Raw genomic sequence first — 17,710 nt, forward strand, 5'->3', positions numbered from 1 at the left:
GCAGCCTTTAAAAGTGGCCAGCACTAATAAGGCTGAAGACAGTTTAGAGCAGGGTTTTTTAACCTTGGGCCCCCAGATGTTATTGGACTACAACTCACAGAATCCCCAGACATGGCCTTTGTGGCTGGGGATTCTGGGAGTTGTAGTCCAACAACATCTGGGGGCCCAAGGTTAAGAAACCCTGGTTTAGAGCACTGATCTTTATTATTTTTCAAGTGGGGGCTGCAGTGCCGCTCTGGCCAAAAATCTCACAAAACCCTTCAATCTGAGAGCCGTTTCCCACTGTGGTGACCTCTACACAGTACTGCACTTTTCTCAATGCCGGGCCCTCTTAAAGGGCCCTTTAAGAAAGATGGAGGAGCCCTCTCTTAAGAGCTCTAGGAGGAAAGCACTAGGAAGGGCTACACTTCCCAGCACTCTATATTATAGGCTTTCCAAAATGGTGCTCAAATGGTGTAGGAGCTCAAGAGAGCTCCATTCCCCTTAAAATAGCCCCCACCCCATCCCCCATGTTGGACAAAGTGCAGCATTGCATAGTGAGAATGGTTGTCTCCGTATGGTGACAGGGGGCCTGTGCAGATTATTTAGCATTGACTGAATACTCGACCAAGTACTTTGGAGCATTCAGCTTCACATAGGCCCAGTAAACCATTAGTCAGGAAGGCACACTCATGGTTAATGTGGGCTGCCACTGGCCCTCAGGCCATACAATCCAGAACACTGGTTTAGAGAGTCCTCTGTCCCGGTTATATCACCTCCTTAAACGTTAGACTTTATCAAGAAGGAAAAACCACTCAGAGAGTTAAACAGCAACATTATAGAGACGTTTATGTGCCCTACCTTGCAAATATCTTTATTCCAATCAGTTACAAACAATAAACTTATTCTTGTTTTTGTTCTACACCTACTACTACTACGGATATTTATATACCACCCTTCAACCAAAGTTCTCAAAGCGGTTTACAAAGAAAAATAAATAACACATAAATAAGATGGTCCCCTGTCCCCAAAGGACTCACAACTTCAAGTTTTGTTTCATTTATATTCTGAACATATACCCCTATCCTGCGCTCGTGAGGCTACGTAACAAGGTGTTCAGTACTGAGAGCAGGGTAATAAGTAATCATATGATGGCAGTGAAAGAAAGTAAAAACTGAATAAATTCCCAGAACCTGGAGACTAAGTTGTTATAAAACAATATAAAAACAGGGTGGGTTCTGGACACAAGTAATCAAAGAGATAAAAATACACTAAAACAATGTGCCTGAAGCTGTCATGGCAGCAGCAGGATAAAAACAGCAGCTGTCACAAGGCACAGTTAAATACAAATCAGTTAAAGGCCCTGAAAAATTCATGGCCTTCTGAAAACCTGTGAAGGAGGGGGCCGGATGAATATCCCCATGGAGGGAGTTTCATATTGCTTGTCTCCAGTTGAAGGCTACCCACACCACTTTGTGAACATTTTCCTTCTTTATTAAAAAAAGCATTTTGCTCCCTTCCAGCACTGGGTCAAATCTTTCCAACACTCTGAGATGGTGCTTTTTAAGTGGAGGGCTTTTTAGTCATCAACCTTCTTTGGAGAGCTGATTCTGATCTGTTTTCTTGATTCTGAACCACCAATGAAGAGCGGTAATGATCCTAGCTGAAATAGTGTGATTTTGTGCACATGCCTTAAGGAAACCTCATACTTTGCATGCCTCAAAAGCCAAATCTATTCCATATGTAATCGCCACATTTTGCTCTCATGCATGGATTTGGAGCAGCTTCACGTGTAACAGCAGCAAGTTCGGTTCTGCCAACCAAAGGTTCCTGGCAAGCGCAAGCTCCTGGCGCAAGTTGCATGTTCTGTGCATTTTGTATCATCTGAACCTCCCATGTTGGATGGTTGAGCTGCACTTTTCTCCACCACCCAACATCTGTAACCAAGATTTGAAGTTGGGTGGCAGATGGCAGGTGACAAAGGGGAATGATGCTTGGCCACCTAAGGTTGGTGGGTTTGAATGACCTGAAATGTGCAGAACTTGTGGCTCATGCAGGGAGCATATGCTCACCAGGATCTGGCGGTTGGTGGAACTGCACTTCCTGCCCTTACATGTAAAGCTGTCTTTAGTGTTAAGCCTATGATAACCTCTTATAATTATTCTCTTTTCACAGGTTTACTTTCTCGTACCCGTTGTACTCTCAGTAGTAGTAATTTCAGCTTTTCAGATACCAGCTTTCTTCAATGGCAGTAACCTGTTGGCAGTATTCCTCCTTCTTCTCCTTTTTGGGTAAGGATGTGGTCAGTTTGCATCAACCTCAATTTAAAAAAATAAATAAATCCAGTTCCAGGCTTGAGCAGAGCTGTCTAGGTCTGTTGTCTTTCCTGTGAGCTTCTGTAGGATTAGGGTATCCCTGGGTTTTACATAGGTCAGACCAAGATGGATCCATCCAGACAATTGAAGGAACAGGTCATACTAGCAAGGGCAGTGTGAGTAAAGGGTGGTCTAGGAATAGGGGATTTTGGTGAACACTCTGAGGCACTAGTTCAGTGGGGAGGGGGGTTACACTGGACAAGCCTGCCAAGGTTAGTGGGCTCAGGGGGCATGAAATGGAACAAGTGTGAGGGCCAAAGGGGTGGTGATGAGAACTGTCTCAAGACACCCTAGCAGGTATGGCTAGAAGGAGTTGGATCGGGGACAGAACTGATCCTTGGCTCCAAGTCATGGTGGAGTTGCCCTAAATTTTGATGCTACAGTAGGCAGTAAGGTCGTGCTCACTGGAGGACTGGGTGTTAGTTGAATTATTCCATTACTTGTGTTCAATAAAATTGTGGCTTTTAGGTAATCCCAGTAAAGTGTATAACATCCTTATTCTGGAGTCCCTGTTAACGGGGCAAAGAGGCACTTTTCAAAGTGTTGGCTCTTTTTAGCAGGGGGAAAGCATTGTCCCTGTTCAGCCAAGCACCACAACTCTCTGGTGACTGTTTACTGGTGTCTCCATTGTGTTTCTTTTAAGATTTTGAGTTCCTATGGGACAGGAGCTCCTTCATTTCCTTTAATTTAATCCTATTTGCTATATAAATAGGGTTTGAATCAAGAACTAAGCTTGAACCAAGTGGGTGGAAGATTTGGGGTAGATTCGCTGAGTCCATGCAAGCCCCCTCCCCCTCTTCCACTGGGAGGGATCCTTGGATGATCCTTTGACATACTGCCTGATAAATTGTTCCAGTATATTTGAAATACCTGTGGGTGCCCGGGTCCAGGTATCACCTGTATATAATGAATCAATGAGCAACTTTATCTGGATGTCAGCCCCTGCTTTTTAAAACACACACACACATAGACATTTTGTTTATTTTTCACTTATTTTATTTTCTTTCTTATGACTAATCTGTCTCATTCATTTCAGTGGGACTACTCGTGGATAATTTAGTCTGGGTGTCAGCCAGGGAATTGTGTGTGTGGTGTTTTTGTTTTTAAAAAACCTCTGTGACATTTTGGCATAGTATGCTGAAGTATTTGCAAATTTAAGAGTTTTAATTGGTTATTTTGATGTTCAGATTACATTATTGTATACTGCTTTGTGGGCCTATTTGAGTAGAAAGGCAGGAATAAATAAATAAAATAATGAAATAATGACTATCAGACAGACCTCACTGAGCTGCTTGTTAATTTTAATGACCACTCTAACTCAGCTGCATTATTGGTCATCCCCCAAACCATATGATGCTTTCTTCATCTTTTTGCCCCTCTTATTCTATATTTCAAGAAAGTTCATGGACAGCCCCAGGCAGTTTTATTGTTTATTTTGTCCTTGCCAAAAAAGAGTTGTGCCAGCACTTTCTTGAGAGTGAATTAAAAAAATCCTCTCCAATTTCTTCTTGTTGAGGGAAGAACAGTCTCACAGAGAACCTTGGACTAGAAGTGTCAGTCAGTCAGTCAGTCAGTGAAGTGCTTTGCTGATCTTGATGGTCTTGTACTTCATTGCACTTTCTGTTCTTGTTGGTGATGTTCTGCAGATACGCAACATTTTCATGGATGTACTTGCTGGCTGGAATCTTCAAGGAAACAGGAATGGCCTTTATAGTTTATGTCTGCATCAATTTATTCTTTGGCATCAACACAATCATCACTCATTCAGTTGTGTTTCTCCTTTCCCAAGAGAAGGCCACTGATCAGGTAAGAGCCCTGTTAGTACATAATTAACTCCCATGTAAAGCATCTGTATCAGGATGCAAAAACCATTCAATTTGAAAACCATTCAATCAGGATGCAGCACACACACACACACACACACACTGCTTTCCCCACTCCTGTAAGAATTAAGGGGAAAGAGTTTGGACTGAATGCCACTATCTTTGGAGGGGATCAAGTAGGGCTCTAATATTTGAATAATAATAATATTATTATAATATTTGAATAATAGTTCAGTTTTTCCATGCAAGCTGCTTCAGCTATATACAGTCAGCTGACCTTTTGATAGTTCCCTCTGTACCAGGCAAGAGATTATAAAATGGACGGACCACTACCTGGTTAAGGTTGGTGTCACAGCCACAAGCCATCCTGCAGGGGTGATAAACCTATTAGGATGGTCTGCCCCCAAAGGCTGCTGGATCCAGTAGGTTTCCAAAAAGCCTTGGAGGGTTTTGAAGTTGGTGAGGCCGGTGATTCTGTCGATGCCATGGTGGGAATCTAGAATAAGGAACTCCCCAGGGCAAAGACACGATTGCTCCTAAGTGTCCCTCCAGACCTGCTTCAAAAATGGCCCCCTAGTATACCGAGGAGTTGCGGGGGCTGAAGTGGCTGGGTAGGCAACTGGAACGCAAGTGGAGAGGAACTCGGATCGAATTTGACAGGATGAGGCATAGGACCCACTTGAAGGCTAACACGGTGGCGGTGCATGCAGCAAAAATGGGATTTTGGTCAGCACGTATTGCATCTGCAGGTTCACGTCCAGCAGAGCTATCCTGAGTTGTAAGGAGTATAATTTCTGCTCCTTCTGTTTCAAATCAGTTCCTGGAGGTGCTCTGCTGTGACGCTTTTGGTGGGTTCTTTGTGGACAAAATCTCCTGTATTCGGGCCGACTTGGACTCCACTATTTCTGCAGGGTCTATGAAGGAGGTGTCCAGCAATCCCTCTTGCAGTGTTTGGTTGTATCAGTTTCAATCTGTGACTCCTGAGGATGTGGACAAGCTGCTTGGGGCAGTGCGGCCTACCACTTGTTCTCTGGACCCTTGCCTGACATGGCTGCTTCCATCTACCAGGGAGATTGTTGGAGGTGGCCTAGTTAATATCATAAATGAATGGCTGAGGGAGGGTGGGGTGCCTCCATGTTTGAAGGAGGCAATAATTAGACCTCTTCTTAAGAAGCCTTCCCTGGATCCCTCAGCGATGGATATTTATAGGCCAATCTCCAGTGGTTGGGCAAGGTGATCGAGAGGGTGGTGGCTGACCAGCTTCAGGCAGTTTGGGAGGAAACTGATTATCTAGACCCATTTCAAACTGGCTTTAGAATAGGTTATGGGGTTGACACAGCATTGGCCGGCCTGATGGATGACCTTTACCGGGGAACCAACAGAGGGAGTGTGACTCTGTTGATTCTCTTGGATCTCTCGGCAGCATTAGATACCATCGACCATGGTATCTTTCTGGGTCGCCTGGGGGAGTTGGGGATAGGGGGCACTGCTTTGCAGTGGTTCCGCTCCTATCTCCCGGGTAGATTCCAGATGGTGGAGCTTGGTGCTCCTCAAAACGAGAGCTGTTATATGGAGTCCCTCAGGGCTTCATTCTGTCACCAATGGTTTTTAATATCTACATGAAACTGCTGGGTGAGGTCACCAAAGACCCCCTGGTGGCACAGTGGTAAAACTGCCGCCCTGTAACCAGAAGGTTACAAGTTCGATCCTGACCAGGGGCTCAAGGCTGACTCAGCCTTCCATCCTTCCGAGGTCGGTAAAATGAGTACCCAGAATGTTGGGGGCAATATGCTAAATCATTGTAAACCGCTTAGAGAGCTCCGGCTATAAAGCGGTATATAAATGTAAGTGCTATTGCTATTGCTATTGCTATCAGGAGTTTTGATCTTGGGTGTTATCAGTATGTTGATGACACCCAAATCTACTTCTCCTTTTCATCTGCATCATCAGGAAATGGTGTTCATTCCCTAAATGCCTGCCTACAGGCAGTAATGGGCTGGATGAGGGATAACAAACTGAATCTGAATCCAAGCAAGACGGAGGTGCTCATTGTAGGGGCTCAGAATCTAACGGGTGAGTTAGATCTCCCTGTGCTGGATAGGGTTACACTCCCCTGGAAGGAGCAGGTACGCAGCTTGGGAGTACTACTGGACCCAGACCTAACCCTGGTATCTCAGGTGGAGGCCATGGCCAGGAGTACATTCTATCAGCTTTGGCTGATTCGACAGCTGCATCCATTCCTTGAAGAGTATGACCTCAAAACAGCTGGTAACCTCCAGGCTTGACTACTGCAATGTGCTCTACATGGGGCTGCCTTTGTATGTAGTTTGGAAACTTCAGTTAGTTCAAAACACGGCAGCCAGACTCTTCTCTGGGGCAACTGGGAGAGACCATATTATGCCTGTTTTGAAACAGTTGCACTGACTGCCGATATGTTTCCGGGCAAAATACAAAGTGCTAGTAATTACCTTTAAAGACCTGAACGGCTTAGGTCCAGGCTACTTTAGAGAGCATCTTCTTCTGCATGATCCCCACGTGCGTTAAGGTCATCTGAGGAGGTCCATCTCCAGTTACCACTGGTACGTCTCGGAGGCAGGCCTTCTGTGTAGCTGCTCCTGGGCTGTGGAATGCACTCCTGGCAGAAATCCGTAATTTGAACTCTTTATTGGTTTTTAAGAGAGCCCTTAAGACCTATCTGTTTGGCCTGGACTTCCAGGTTTTTTAAATTGTTATAAAGTGTTTTTAATGTACCTGTTCTTCAGGGTTTTAAACTGTTTTATTGTTTAATTGTTTTATGGTATTTTATATTTTTAATTGTTGATTTATTTTAACTGTCTTTGTTTTATTTGTAAACCGCCCTGAGCCAGTTTTGGAACAGGATATATATCCATTAAATGAATAAATTATGTTCGCATAGCAACTAGCCATTATCACCAGTAGGGCTAAAGCAACCAGACCTCTTGAAAATGTCCAAGGGCAATGTCCCCCTTATGAGTGTATTTCTCCATCCTGGGGTTTCCCTAGCTTAGGCTTCTCCTTCCTGGAGCTCTCAAGTCCCAAACATCATAATCCAAACAGCTCCAAAGTCTCGTAGTACAGCACAGCTGGGCATGATGGGAGTGATGTGTAAGGGGCCTACTGTTTAGATCAAAAAGTATGCTTGGGTGAGAGGAACTGATCCTTCCCCTGTTTGGCCTCCTTCTGCTCTGACTTTTCAGGCACATTTGCACCCCAGCCTTCACTTTCAGTATAGGAACTGGGCTAGGAGAAAAGAAAAGCGACAGAACATGGGGAGGGAAGTGAAGCAGGGATGGTGAGCTCCCACACATCCACACACCTCTTCCCATCCCACTTGATATTTGGACAACATGGACATAAGAATAAAAAACCATGCTCTCCTGTGACAGCTGGTTTCCTGCTAATGGAGCAAAGAGGCGCCTCTTAAAGCAACGATTCACTTATGTTTATATATATTTACATATTTAAAATATATATTCACCAGGGGGTGAGCAACTGTCCCTATCCAGCCCCAGCACAGTGTTTTCCAGTAGCTGTTGTTGGTGTCTACATTATGTTTCTTTTTAGATTGTGAGCCCTTTTGGGACAGGGAATCATCTTATTTATTATTTACTTTATTTTTCTATGTTTATTGCTTTACATAGAAATATTCATAGTAGGAGTTGCACCCATGCCTTAGTTTCAGGGCCAGGAGTTGCACCCATGCCTTAGTTTCTTGGAAGATTGTCTCCCAATTTTTCAAACCCTGGCTCTAGTTATTTAAAGTAAAAGATAAAGTGTGCCGTCGAGTCTATTTCGACTCCTGGCGCCCACAGAGCCCTGTGGTTTTCTTTTGGAAGAATACAGGAGGGGTTTACCATTGCCTCCTCCTGCGCAGTGTGAAATGATGTCTTTCAGCATCTACCTATATCGCTGCTGCCCGATATAGTACCAGCGGGGATTCAAACCAGCAACCTTCTGCTTGTTAGTCAAACATTTCCCCACTGCGCCATTAGGTGGCTTTCTAGTTATTTACTAACCCTCAAATGTAAACACGCTGTTAATGTTTTAAAAATGAAACTATGTTGTAGCAGTTGATAAATTCATTTCCTAATATCCCAGTATAAGTTTATTCCCACCATAACGACTTCTGAAGATAACAATGGGGTGATAGATAGATTTCCACTTTGTTTTATAATGGACCTGCTTGTCTATTATCTGTAATGATCACACTGTTTCACAATTCTGTTTGCACAATTGTTGTGCTTATGCTACTTTGCAAATGTTACATTCCATCAGGTGAGTAACACTGTGCACTATATCAGCCAGAAAGTCAAAAGGGTGGGGAATTTAAATGCACATTCTTCCTCCCGGACTCTTTCCAGATTAGCTGCTCAACAGCAGCAAAATGCTTCCATTCAGGCAAATCACATTCAAAACATAAATAGCAAAGCACTCTGCAGAGGGAGCAGTCTCGCGAAAACTCACCCGAAAAAACAGCAACTGTTTAACGCCAGATGTACAACGTCATAGCACTATATTGCAGCGATTAAATTTGAAACAAGGCATTGGAAATATGAATGGCACCCTGCTGTCAGCGTAAGGACTGTGGTGTCACAACACAGGAAGTGCAGAAGCACACTTCAGAGATATGTCGTGACCCCGTTGCAGGGTCTAATCTGGAAAGTGCCCAGGCCTTTGAGTCTTAAAAGGGCCCTCTTTGTCAGAGAGAGAGAGAGAGAGAGAGAACGCTTTGCAGTGCACACACCTTCTCCTCCTTCACCACTTTGCCTGTCATAATGGCAGGCAGTTTTCTATAAAACTGAATATGTAATACACAATATTCGAATGATATATTGTATAATTTGCAACCCAGGGCACACACTGACCACAGATACATTATTTCTTTCAGGCCTTGCACGATCTTGCTGAAACTCTGAGGCATGTTTTCCTGATGTTTCCACAATTCTGTTTTGGATATGGGTTGATTGAACTGTCGCAGCAAGAAGCCCTAATGGGCTTCTTAAAAGCATACGGGGTGGTTTATCCTGACAAAACGTTTGAACTGGACAGGATCAGTTCCAAGCTGCTTGGAATGTTCATCCAAGGGACCATATTTTTTTCAATCCGCCTCTTGGTTGATGATGGGACAATTCAGAAAATCTGGTATAATACATTAGAGTAAGTGATGCCCGGGTGAAGGCGCCAACGTTGCAAACAAAATGATGAGTTGACTGGGAGGTCATTATGGAATATATAAGTGTTGTGACTGATTGTTTTATGTTAACACCACAGATTTGCAAAGTGCTTTGTCAACACAACTGATGATGAAGCTGAGCCAATTTCAGTAACTGCTTATGATTACAGAGCAACAGCTAGCAGTATTGCCGAATATTTCTGCCCCACTCTGCCTTCCCTTCATTGCAATCTGTCTTCTGTGCATCAAATGCAGGGGTTACAAAACTGTCTTGTCTTATGCCAATATTAGGGCAATCCAGAAAAAAAACCAAACAAACAGGGAGCAGGTGTTTCTTTATGGGGCTGGGACATTGTCTCCCAGCTTTGCCCACAAATGCTTTTAAGCACCAAGTTCTTTAACTTAACACATCCATATTTCTGTGGGGGAAAGTAGAGAACATCTGGATTCAGCAAGTTGCTATGCCAGCCAATGCAATAGATGAAGATGAATAGACCTTTGAGATACCTGCATGCTTGTTAGACACATGCTTGTCCAGAATGGGATGAGGAATCCAGTGTTCCCTGTAAGAGGGAATCCCAGATGTTGTTGACTACAGCTCCCAGAATCCCTTGCTGCAGTGGGCTTTGGCTGAGGATGCTGGGACTTGTAGTCAACAACATTGGGGATTTTCTGTTAGAGGGAACATTGGAGGAATCTACTTTTTTTACCAAAAGGGAAGTGCTGGGAAGGAAAGCGTACTTCACTTCTCTCCCCTGCTTTACCTTGTCACACTCTGCTCCTTTAAGTGGTTTATTCCCTGCCCATCTCACTTTTGGTATCAAAGCCACAATGGGGGAAAACTGCTTAAAAGCAGCAGAGTGCAATGAAATAAGACAGAACTGGGGAACAGGTTTGGCTCCCTTCCTGCCATGCTTCTTTTTGGTATAAAAAGTAGCCCAACATTATAGGCAAATGGGCAAGCATGTGTTCAAATTATTTTTCAATATAAACTGCTTTGAAAGCTTTTGTTGAAAAGTGGTATATAAATATTCATATGGGTAGTATATTTGTAGTATTCAGGGATACACTGCCTCTGAACCTGGAAGTTCCATTTAGCTCTCATGGCTGATAGCCATTGATAGCGTAAGAATCTCTTACATTATCTAAGCCAGCAGCCATCACTTTTGGCAGTGAATTTCATAAGAAAAGTATGCATGGTGTGAAGAAGGAATGTGCCAGAGCCTCGAGGAGCACTTTAGGATCAGAAGAGGAAGCACATGCTCCTCTCTCTTTCCTATATTTGACTTTGAAGACACAAGAGCTGCCAGCACAGATGTTTCCAGTAAGTTTTCTTATCTTAGAAGATAAAATGAACACACTGTGTCTTCTACTGTGCTAGATTCCTATTTGACAAAGTTCATGGCCAGCCAACACTGGAAGTTGACCATGAGGTAGAAGACAAGGATGTTCAAGCAGAAAGAGAGCGAATCACATCTGGCCAAGCAGACTATGACATGCTCCAGCTGCAGAACCTCACCAAGATTTACCATCTTCCTCACCGAAGGATTGTGGCAGTCAAGAATGTCAGCATTGGAATCCCAGCAGGAGAAGTAAGTCAAGAAAGTGAACAACAACACAGCACCTACCAGGATGCACTCGCAAACTGGCCCAGGCTTGCTGGAGCCCTGCACTCTTGAGCGTTTGCGGAGCCATTTGCACAGTACTCTATTACACAGTGTTCTTCTCTGTAGCCAATAGCTCCCTCAGGCTGTAGTAATCAGGGATGAAAATGGATTAGCCTTTTGTTGCGTGGTGGTCCAAAATGGCCAGAATGTTGCACTGAAACTCTAAGCTGAGAGATGACTTCTGTGTTCAGTCCTCACAGAACTCTACCATTTCAGAGTCCAGATGAGGTGACTGCTTGCTTGTGGGAAGTTAGCATATCTTGGGAAGTGCTGAGCTGATGGATTTTGTCTTTCCCCTTGAATGCAAAAGAGGGGTCGTACCAGACAAAAACACAATACAAATACAAAAAAGAATGAGTATTAATATTGTAAAACTGAAATACAATGCAATATGAGGTACAACTTCATAAAAGACTAAAGATGCTACTCTCTCTGTAGACTCACAGGTAGGGATATGCCAAAACATGATTTGGCTGTTCAAATTGCAGGCACCACTGTTTAAAATCGAGGGCTTACACAGCCCCTTTAAAGAGCAGGTCCATGCCTGCTCCTCCTCCACTCTCTGCCATTGCCACCATCCCAGTGCTCCCCCCAGCTATGCCCACACACTGGCGAGGCATCTCCCAGCTGTCCCTGCACAGCACCGGCATGCACATGGTCTCTGCGCATGTGCAGCGGCCATTTGCATGGGATTTCTGGAGGCCGGGCTGCATTTCCCTGGCCTCTAGTGCCTGCAGCATTGCTCGTGTGGGCGCGCGATTGACACAGCCAAAGAGGATAGCCGGATCATCTGAGGGGAAGTTAGGTGTGATCCTGTCTCCCTCACACACCCTGCCCAGCCCCACAAATTTAGGTCATGTGAACTAACTTTATATCTCGTGAACTCCTTGTTGGAATGACTGCTTATACTTCTCTGAATGATCTTTATGTGGACTGAGGAAGATTTCAAAATTTGGTTCTAGCACGACATGTATCATCTCTCAGTACATTGTGACTCAGCAATACTCATTTTCTAGTCATCATTCACTGTATTCTTTGTTGACATTATCTTTGTTCTCTTTGTTTAATCCCTCCCTCTCCCCTTTAGTATTTATGAAGTTGTACCTCATATTACAATGTATTTAAATATTTTCCCCAAACCGAGATTTTCCATACATTCATACTTGCAAACATACTCACATCCCTATGCTGAAACCCATAAATATCAGGGTGGTTTTTTTAAAAAAAAGAAAAATATCAAAACTATTCAGATATGAAATTAGATATTGCATCCCTTTCCATTTCATTTTCTCAAGGAAATTATCAATGCATTGTAACTAAATGTTGGCTTTTCCCTCTCACAATCCAGTGCTTTGGTTTGCTTGGTGTGAATGGAGCTGGAAAAACAACCATCTTCAAAATGCTAACAGGAGACATTGGGCCATCTGATGGAAGGCTACTGGTGCGAGATGAAACTGGGTATGGAGGATTGGTCTGGTGTTTTTTGTAAGAAGGATAAGCAAGTTAGCTAAAAAAAGAAAGAAGTTCAGTGTGGCAGTTACTTGGTTTCAAACAAAGAAATCACAGAGGAAGTGCAAAATGATTTAAACAGATAATTGTACTGTTTATGTGAATCTCATATTCACATGCCCTATTCTCCCCATTTTTAAAATGCAAGATACAGGCAGTATGAAGCTTAGGCTACAGTTGTATGTATGCATACTTGGGAGTAATTCTCTTCAAACGCAGCTGAACTCACCTTCAAAGAAAAATGCACAAAATGAAGCTGTAGGTTTGTTCCAAGTCATTTGTAGAGGATTGAACAGGGGACCTAGAGTATGTCTTATGACTGGTGCTCTAATCAGCAGTGAGCCATTCTTACTTAAGCACGCAAAGGGCTGCAGATCTGGTCTGTGAAGCTCAGCTTATCCATAAAATGGGAGCTGGAACCCATCAAAAACTGCCAAAGTAAAACTGTGCTTCATACTGACAAGAGAGAAAGCAGCATCCACCTTGAGCTTAGCTGTTTGCAATCTGACCAAGAATGGAGAATGAAAGCAAGGACCATGAAGGATTTAGCCCTCAGTTTCTGGATCAAGACATATTCTGGTGGGGATGTCTCCTCTCCACTTTTAGCTTCTTGACCATAAGGTCCTTTATGTCCCAACAGGCTCAAGAAACTCTAACCACAGGCCCCAACTAATAGCATTCCTCATTGTGAGCCTCACCAAATCAAGAAAAATCCTGCCTGAGCATAATCAAGTCTGACAGTAGATCTGTTGAGTTAAGGCTGCAGAGGCTTAAGTACACCTAGTGATACTAAAGTCAGGTCAACCTTTTAGAATTTGGCCCATTAAGGCCAATTGAACTAGATGCAGAGTAAGACCCATTCAGTCAGAATTATAGAGCCGTAAGATTATTTTTTAATTAACCACAGGCAGTTCTTGAAGATTCCTGTGTGTGTCAAAATGTGTATGATGGGCAAATGGGCAGCTTCACGACCATGCCCAACATCCACATATTCACAGTCTCTTCTGCTCCAAAGAATGTATGTTAATGCATACACCCCAATGCACAATCTGTACCTCTATTTTTCCAGGAAGCAGATCATGTGCTGTGAGCCTATCACTCAATCAATTTGAATGCTGCCTTTTCACAGAATTATGTCCAAACCTCTGCACATTGAAGTGTTGGAACATGGGGTTCTGTGCTGATGAGATTGTGAATGCATGGAGGCTGGGGGGCAGGTTGGAGGCTGAGTGAGTTCCACTAGGAGCACCACCATGTATACATTTCTGCATACTTGGACCATCTGCATAGAGCATGCTTTTGATTTACTTTAATCTTCAGGAATTGAAAAATTACACTACCTCCCAAAACTATGTTTTAATTTTTGCAATTCAGATCCTTGAATGATGTTGATGATGCACACTGGTCACTGTTTGGATACTGTCCTCAAGAAGATGCCCTAGATGATCTGCTGACAGTTGAAGAACACATGTATTACTATGCTCGACTGCATGGCATCCCAGAGAAACATATGAAAGGAGTAAGTAAATGTATACAGATGCACATAATTCTAGTGGTGAGCCTGCTGTGTATGCACTCATTGCATTTTGTCAGCTACAGAATCTTCCTCTCTGGATTAAAGTTGAAGGATCAAACAAAGGAGAATCCTGCCTTTATACGTTCTAAGGGCAGCTGAGTGGGGTGGGGGGAGCAGCAATAGGGCACCTTACTGATCCTCTAAACCCTAGTGCTACCCCCAGCAGTGTGGCCCACACAGTGGCAGTGTGGCTTCAGCCTCCATGGAGGCCAGAAACATGCCACCACTGTGTGGGCCACATTGCTCTGGGGAACGCTAGGGTTTAGAAGAGCTGCCAGTAAGGTGGATAAATATACTGGAAAAAATGTACAACGTAAAGTACATTAAAAACAAAAAGGAAGGAACAGTGCACTAAAAACAAGAAGGAAGGCAGTCTGCCTGAACCACAGAGCAGGAAGAGCAGAAAGACAGCCAAATGAATTAGCATTTGATTCACTAGGGAGTTATCCAGACATGGTTTCATGCTGTGGGGTATCCAAAGAGCGAATCTGTTTCTGAGCAGATTCGCAGCTGTTTAATTTGGGTGATTAGATTGGCCATTCACACAGGGTCGATTCCTCTCCACATTCTTTTTCATATGTGCAGTCCCACAACTTGCTCTGGGGTTTTTCTCCAACAAATCACATCCCAGGAGAAGACGAGAGATGCCTCCGTTCATAATCATTATTATTATTGTTATTATTATTAAATAGTTTGACAGCCGACATTCCACAAGATAGACTAATCAAAACAACAGAATGCTTAACCCCAACCGGCCAAATCTGACCCAAATCTTTGCTGATTTTTATAATGAGCTTGATTTTGTGACTGCCTTCATCACCTCATGTTCCCTCCCTCTCCACCCCAAGATGATTTAAGAGGCTATGGAAGTTTAAAGTAGAAATCATTGCTGTGATGAAGAAAAATGCAGCCTCATGAATCAGCTCAGACACAAAGAGTTAAGGTTACATCGAAATTGTAGTCTCCATTGTTAAGCTTCCAGGCATCCGCCAACAACATCTGCATATGTAAAGCCTAGTAAAGGCTTTATTTTATTTTATTTTATTTTATTTTATTTTATTTTATTTTATTTTATTTATTATTCTCTGTGTAATCTGCCCTGAGCCATTTTTGGAAGGGCAGTATAGAAATCGAATGAATAAATAACAACAATAAATAAATAATAAATAAATAAAGGGGAGTGAATGTTTCCAAAAGGTAACAAACATTTCTTATGTCAAGGAACAGGCATGCAGATCAGGGTTGGTTTTCCCTTGCATCTGTGCCCATGGAATTTTCCACTGAGATGAGTGTCACATAGAGCAGAATCACTCACTCTCCAACACAATAAAGGTTTCTGATAACCAAACAGTAACCAAGGAAAGTTTTGTAACCGGAATTTGAACACTTGTGACAGGATTTGTGCTGCTGACATTTGTTTATGGACTGAAAAAGGAGGGAGGCTGGCTTTGGAGGCAGGCAGGTAAGGCTCCACGCCTCCTCTTCTGATCCCCAGCAAAAAGCCCCTCCTGAGCTGCAGGTTCTTTCTGAAGCTCATTGGTGCCACTTGAAGTTTTTTTTTTTAAAGCCCACAAATGTGTGAGTTTTGAAAAAAGCCAAATTATGGCCCCTCCACACATTGCGGGAGAAGCATCAGGGCATACCAGAAAGCATGGCTTTAAAAAAAAAAAAGCCACCGCAAATAGTGGATTTTTTTACCCCGGACATAATTTGCGCTAAGCTAAGCTAAGCACTAATTGGGGGGAAAGCAGAATCATACGTGAACTGGTCCCTGCTAGCCCGCTGCAACTTCAGGGTAAATTCATCTGATATATGGACTCGCAGCCTCCATTCCAGAGGAGATGCGAACTAAAAGCCATGTGTATAAAAGTCCTAGCCAGTGTGTCTATCAAATGGTTTGTGAAAGGTGGGGTGGGCAGCCAGGAAAAGGGGTTAAGAAGGCATCCAGGTTTGAATCATGGCAGAAAAAAATTGCAGAGGCTCCTGATCTGTATGCATGCCTGTACACACCCTTAAAAACAGAAAGGTTTCACGTGACGGTCCTATGATCACTGGCCCCATCTATCTACCTGTCTTCTTTGCTAACTCCAAGTGGGTGGAGAAGCTAGGCAAAGGCATAAGCTTGTTTTGTTTAGTGCAAGGTGGCTATAAATATGTCAGCAGTTTTAGAGTCTTGACTTACTGCTTAATTTGGCAAGACAGGATAAGCAAAATAAGAAGGCTCTGATTTCCGTTAGCTATAAATTTAGCAAAGTTTGATTTAAATGTATGCAAGTTTAAAATTGCTGATTAGCTAGCATTGAAGCTGAGTAACAACAAAAAAGAAAAAGAAATACCAAGGAAGCAGCTGAGAGGCAAAGCAAAAGTTTGGTTGTCTTAAAGCTGGCAAAAATAATACATTCACTTAAACATCAGGTGCTAATTGTCATTGCAGTTCACAGTCACACACAATAACAAAACTTCACCACCAACCTTTTTTGTTTTTTTTTTAATGATTATGTCCACAGATGATATTCCAGCTTCTTTATCGACTTAACCTGATGCCTTACCGGCACAGAATCACGTCTAAGTGTAGCTATGGCACGAACAGGAAGTTATCAACTGCTCTGGCTCTTCTTGGGAAACCATCCATTCTGCTATTGGTAAGAAATCTAAGGTTTTAAGGGGGTAGGATTTGTGATTCTACATCAGCTTTGAAGTCTTGCAGGCAGCAAGATCAGCAACAAGAAGAGATGGGGAGTTTTGTTCAGGCTGGAGAATATGCTAAGCATCCTGTCACAGAATTTATATTCTGAACAGAAGGTGAACATTGGAAGAGTTTCTTAGAGCTTGATAACAAACAACTGACACTCAGCAAAGTTAAAAATATTTTATTTTCCAATTATTTTCCATGCACATTCTCTCCATCTTGGAGAGAATGTAATGTTTATGAGTAAACACACTCCCTTCATCAAGCAAGGAGAAGTTCTAGGGACAGTGCCCAGTAATTTACTGAGTAAATTTACTCAAGGATGCCTAGCTTGTCCTTTTAATTTCAATGCAACTTCCTTGAGTAGATTTAGTCAGGATATCAGCCACTGTTACTTATCATCTTAGCTACTCAGTTAACAAAGAGGGACATAAATCTGAAAAGAACAGAATTCGTTGTTGTTTTTAAATTTGTACATTACGTTTTCCACTGACTTCAAGTAGGTTATATTTTACTCTCTTCAAGTTTGATTGATTGATTATGTGCCGTCAAGTCGGTGTCGACTCTTAGCGACCACATAGATAGATTCTCTCCAGGATGATCTGTCTTCAACTTGGTCTCTCAGTGCTGCATTCACTGCTGTTGTAATCGAGTCCATCCACCTTGCTGCTGGTCGCCCTCTTCTTCTCTTTCCTTCAACTTTCCCCAGCATTATGGACTTCTCAAGGGAGCTGGGTCTTCACACAATGTGCCCAAAGTATGATAGTTTGAGCCTGGTCATTTGTGACCCAAGTGAAAATTCTGGATTGATTTGTTCTATGATCCATTTGTTTGTTTTCCTGGCTGTCCATGGTATCCTCAAAAGTCTTCTCCAGCACCAGAGTTCAAAAGCGTACTC

At 43.0% G+C, this 17,710-nt stretch overlaps 1 protein-coding gene across 1 annotated transcript in view; it reads left to right on the forward strand.

Moving 5' to 3' along the window:
* The window catches only part of ABCA12 (ATP binding cassette subfamily A member 12), a 244,358-nt gene that overhangs the window by 204,803 nt on the left and 21,845 nt on the right, over positions 1-17,710 (forward strand). Inside the window, exons 45-51 of the mRNA XM_053268830.1 lie at positions 2,155-2,270; positions 4,001-4,160; positions 9,087-9,355; positions 10,753-10,963; positions 12,387-12,496; positions 13,922-14,066; positions 16,631-16,765. Coding sequence (XP_053124805.1) covers positions 2,155-2,270; positions 4,001-4,160; positions 9,087-9,355; positions 10,753-10,963; positions 12,387-12,496; positions 13,922-14,066; positions 16,631-16,765 — 1,146 coding nt within the window. The remainder of the gene's footprint in view (positions 1-2,154; positions 2,271-4,000; positions 4,161-9,086; positions 9,356-10,752; positions 10,964-12,386; positions 12,497-13,921; positions 14,067-16,630; positions 16,766-17,710) is intronic.

Source organism: Hemicordylus capensis, chromosome 1, assembly GCF_027244095.1.
Source record: "Hemicordylus capensis ecotype Gifberg chromosome 1, rHemCap1.1.pri, whole genome shotgun sequence".
NCBI classification, from domain to species: Eukaryota; Metazoa; Chordata; class Lepidosauria; order Squamata; family Cordylidae; genus Hemicordylus; species Hemicordylus capensis.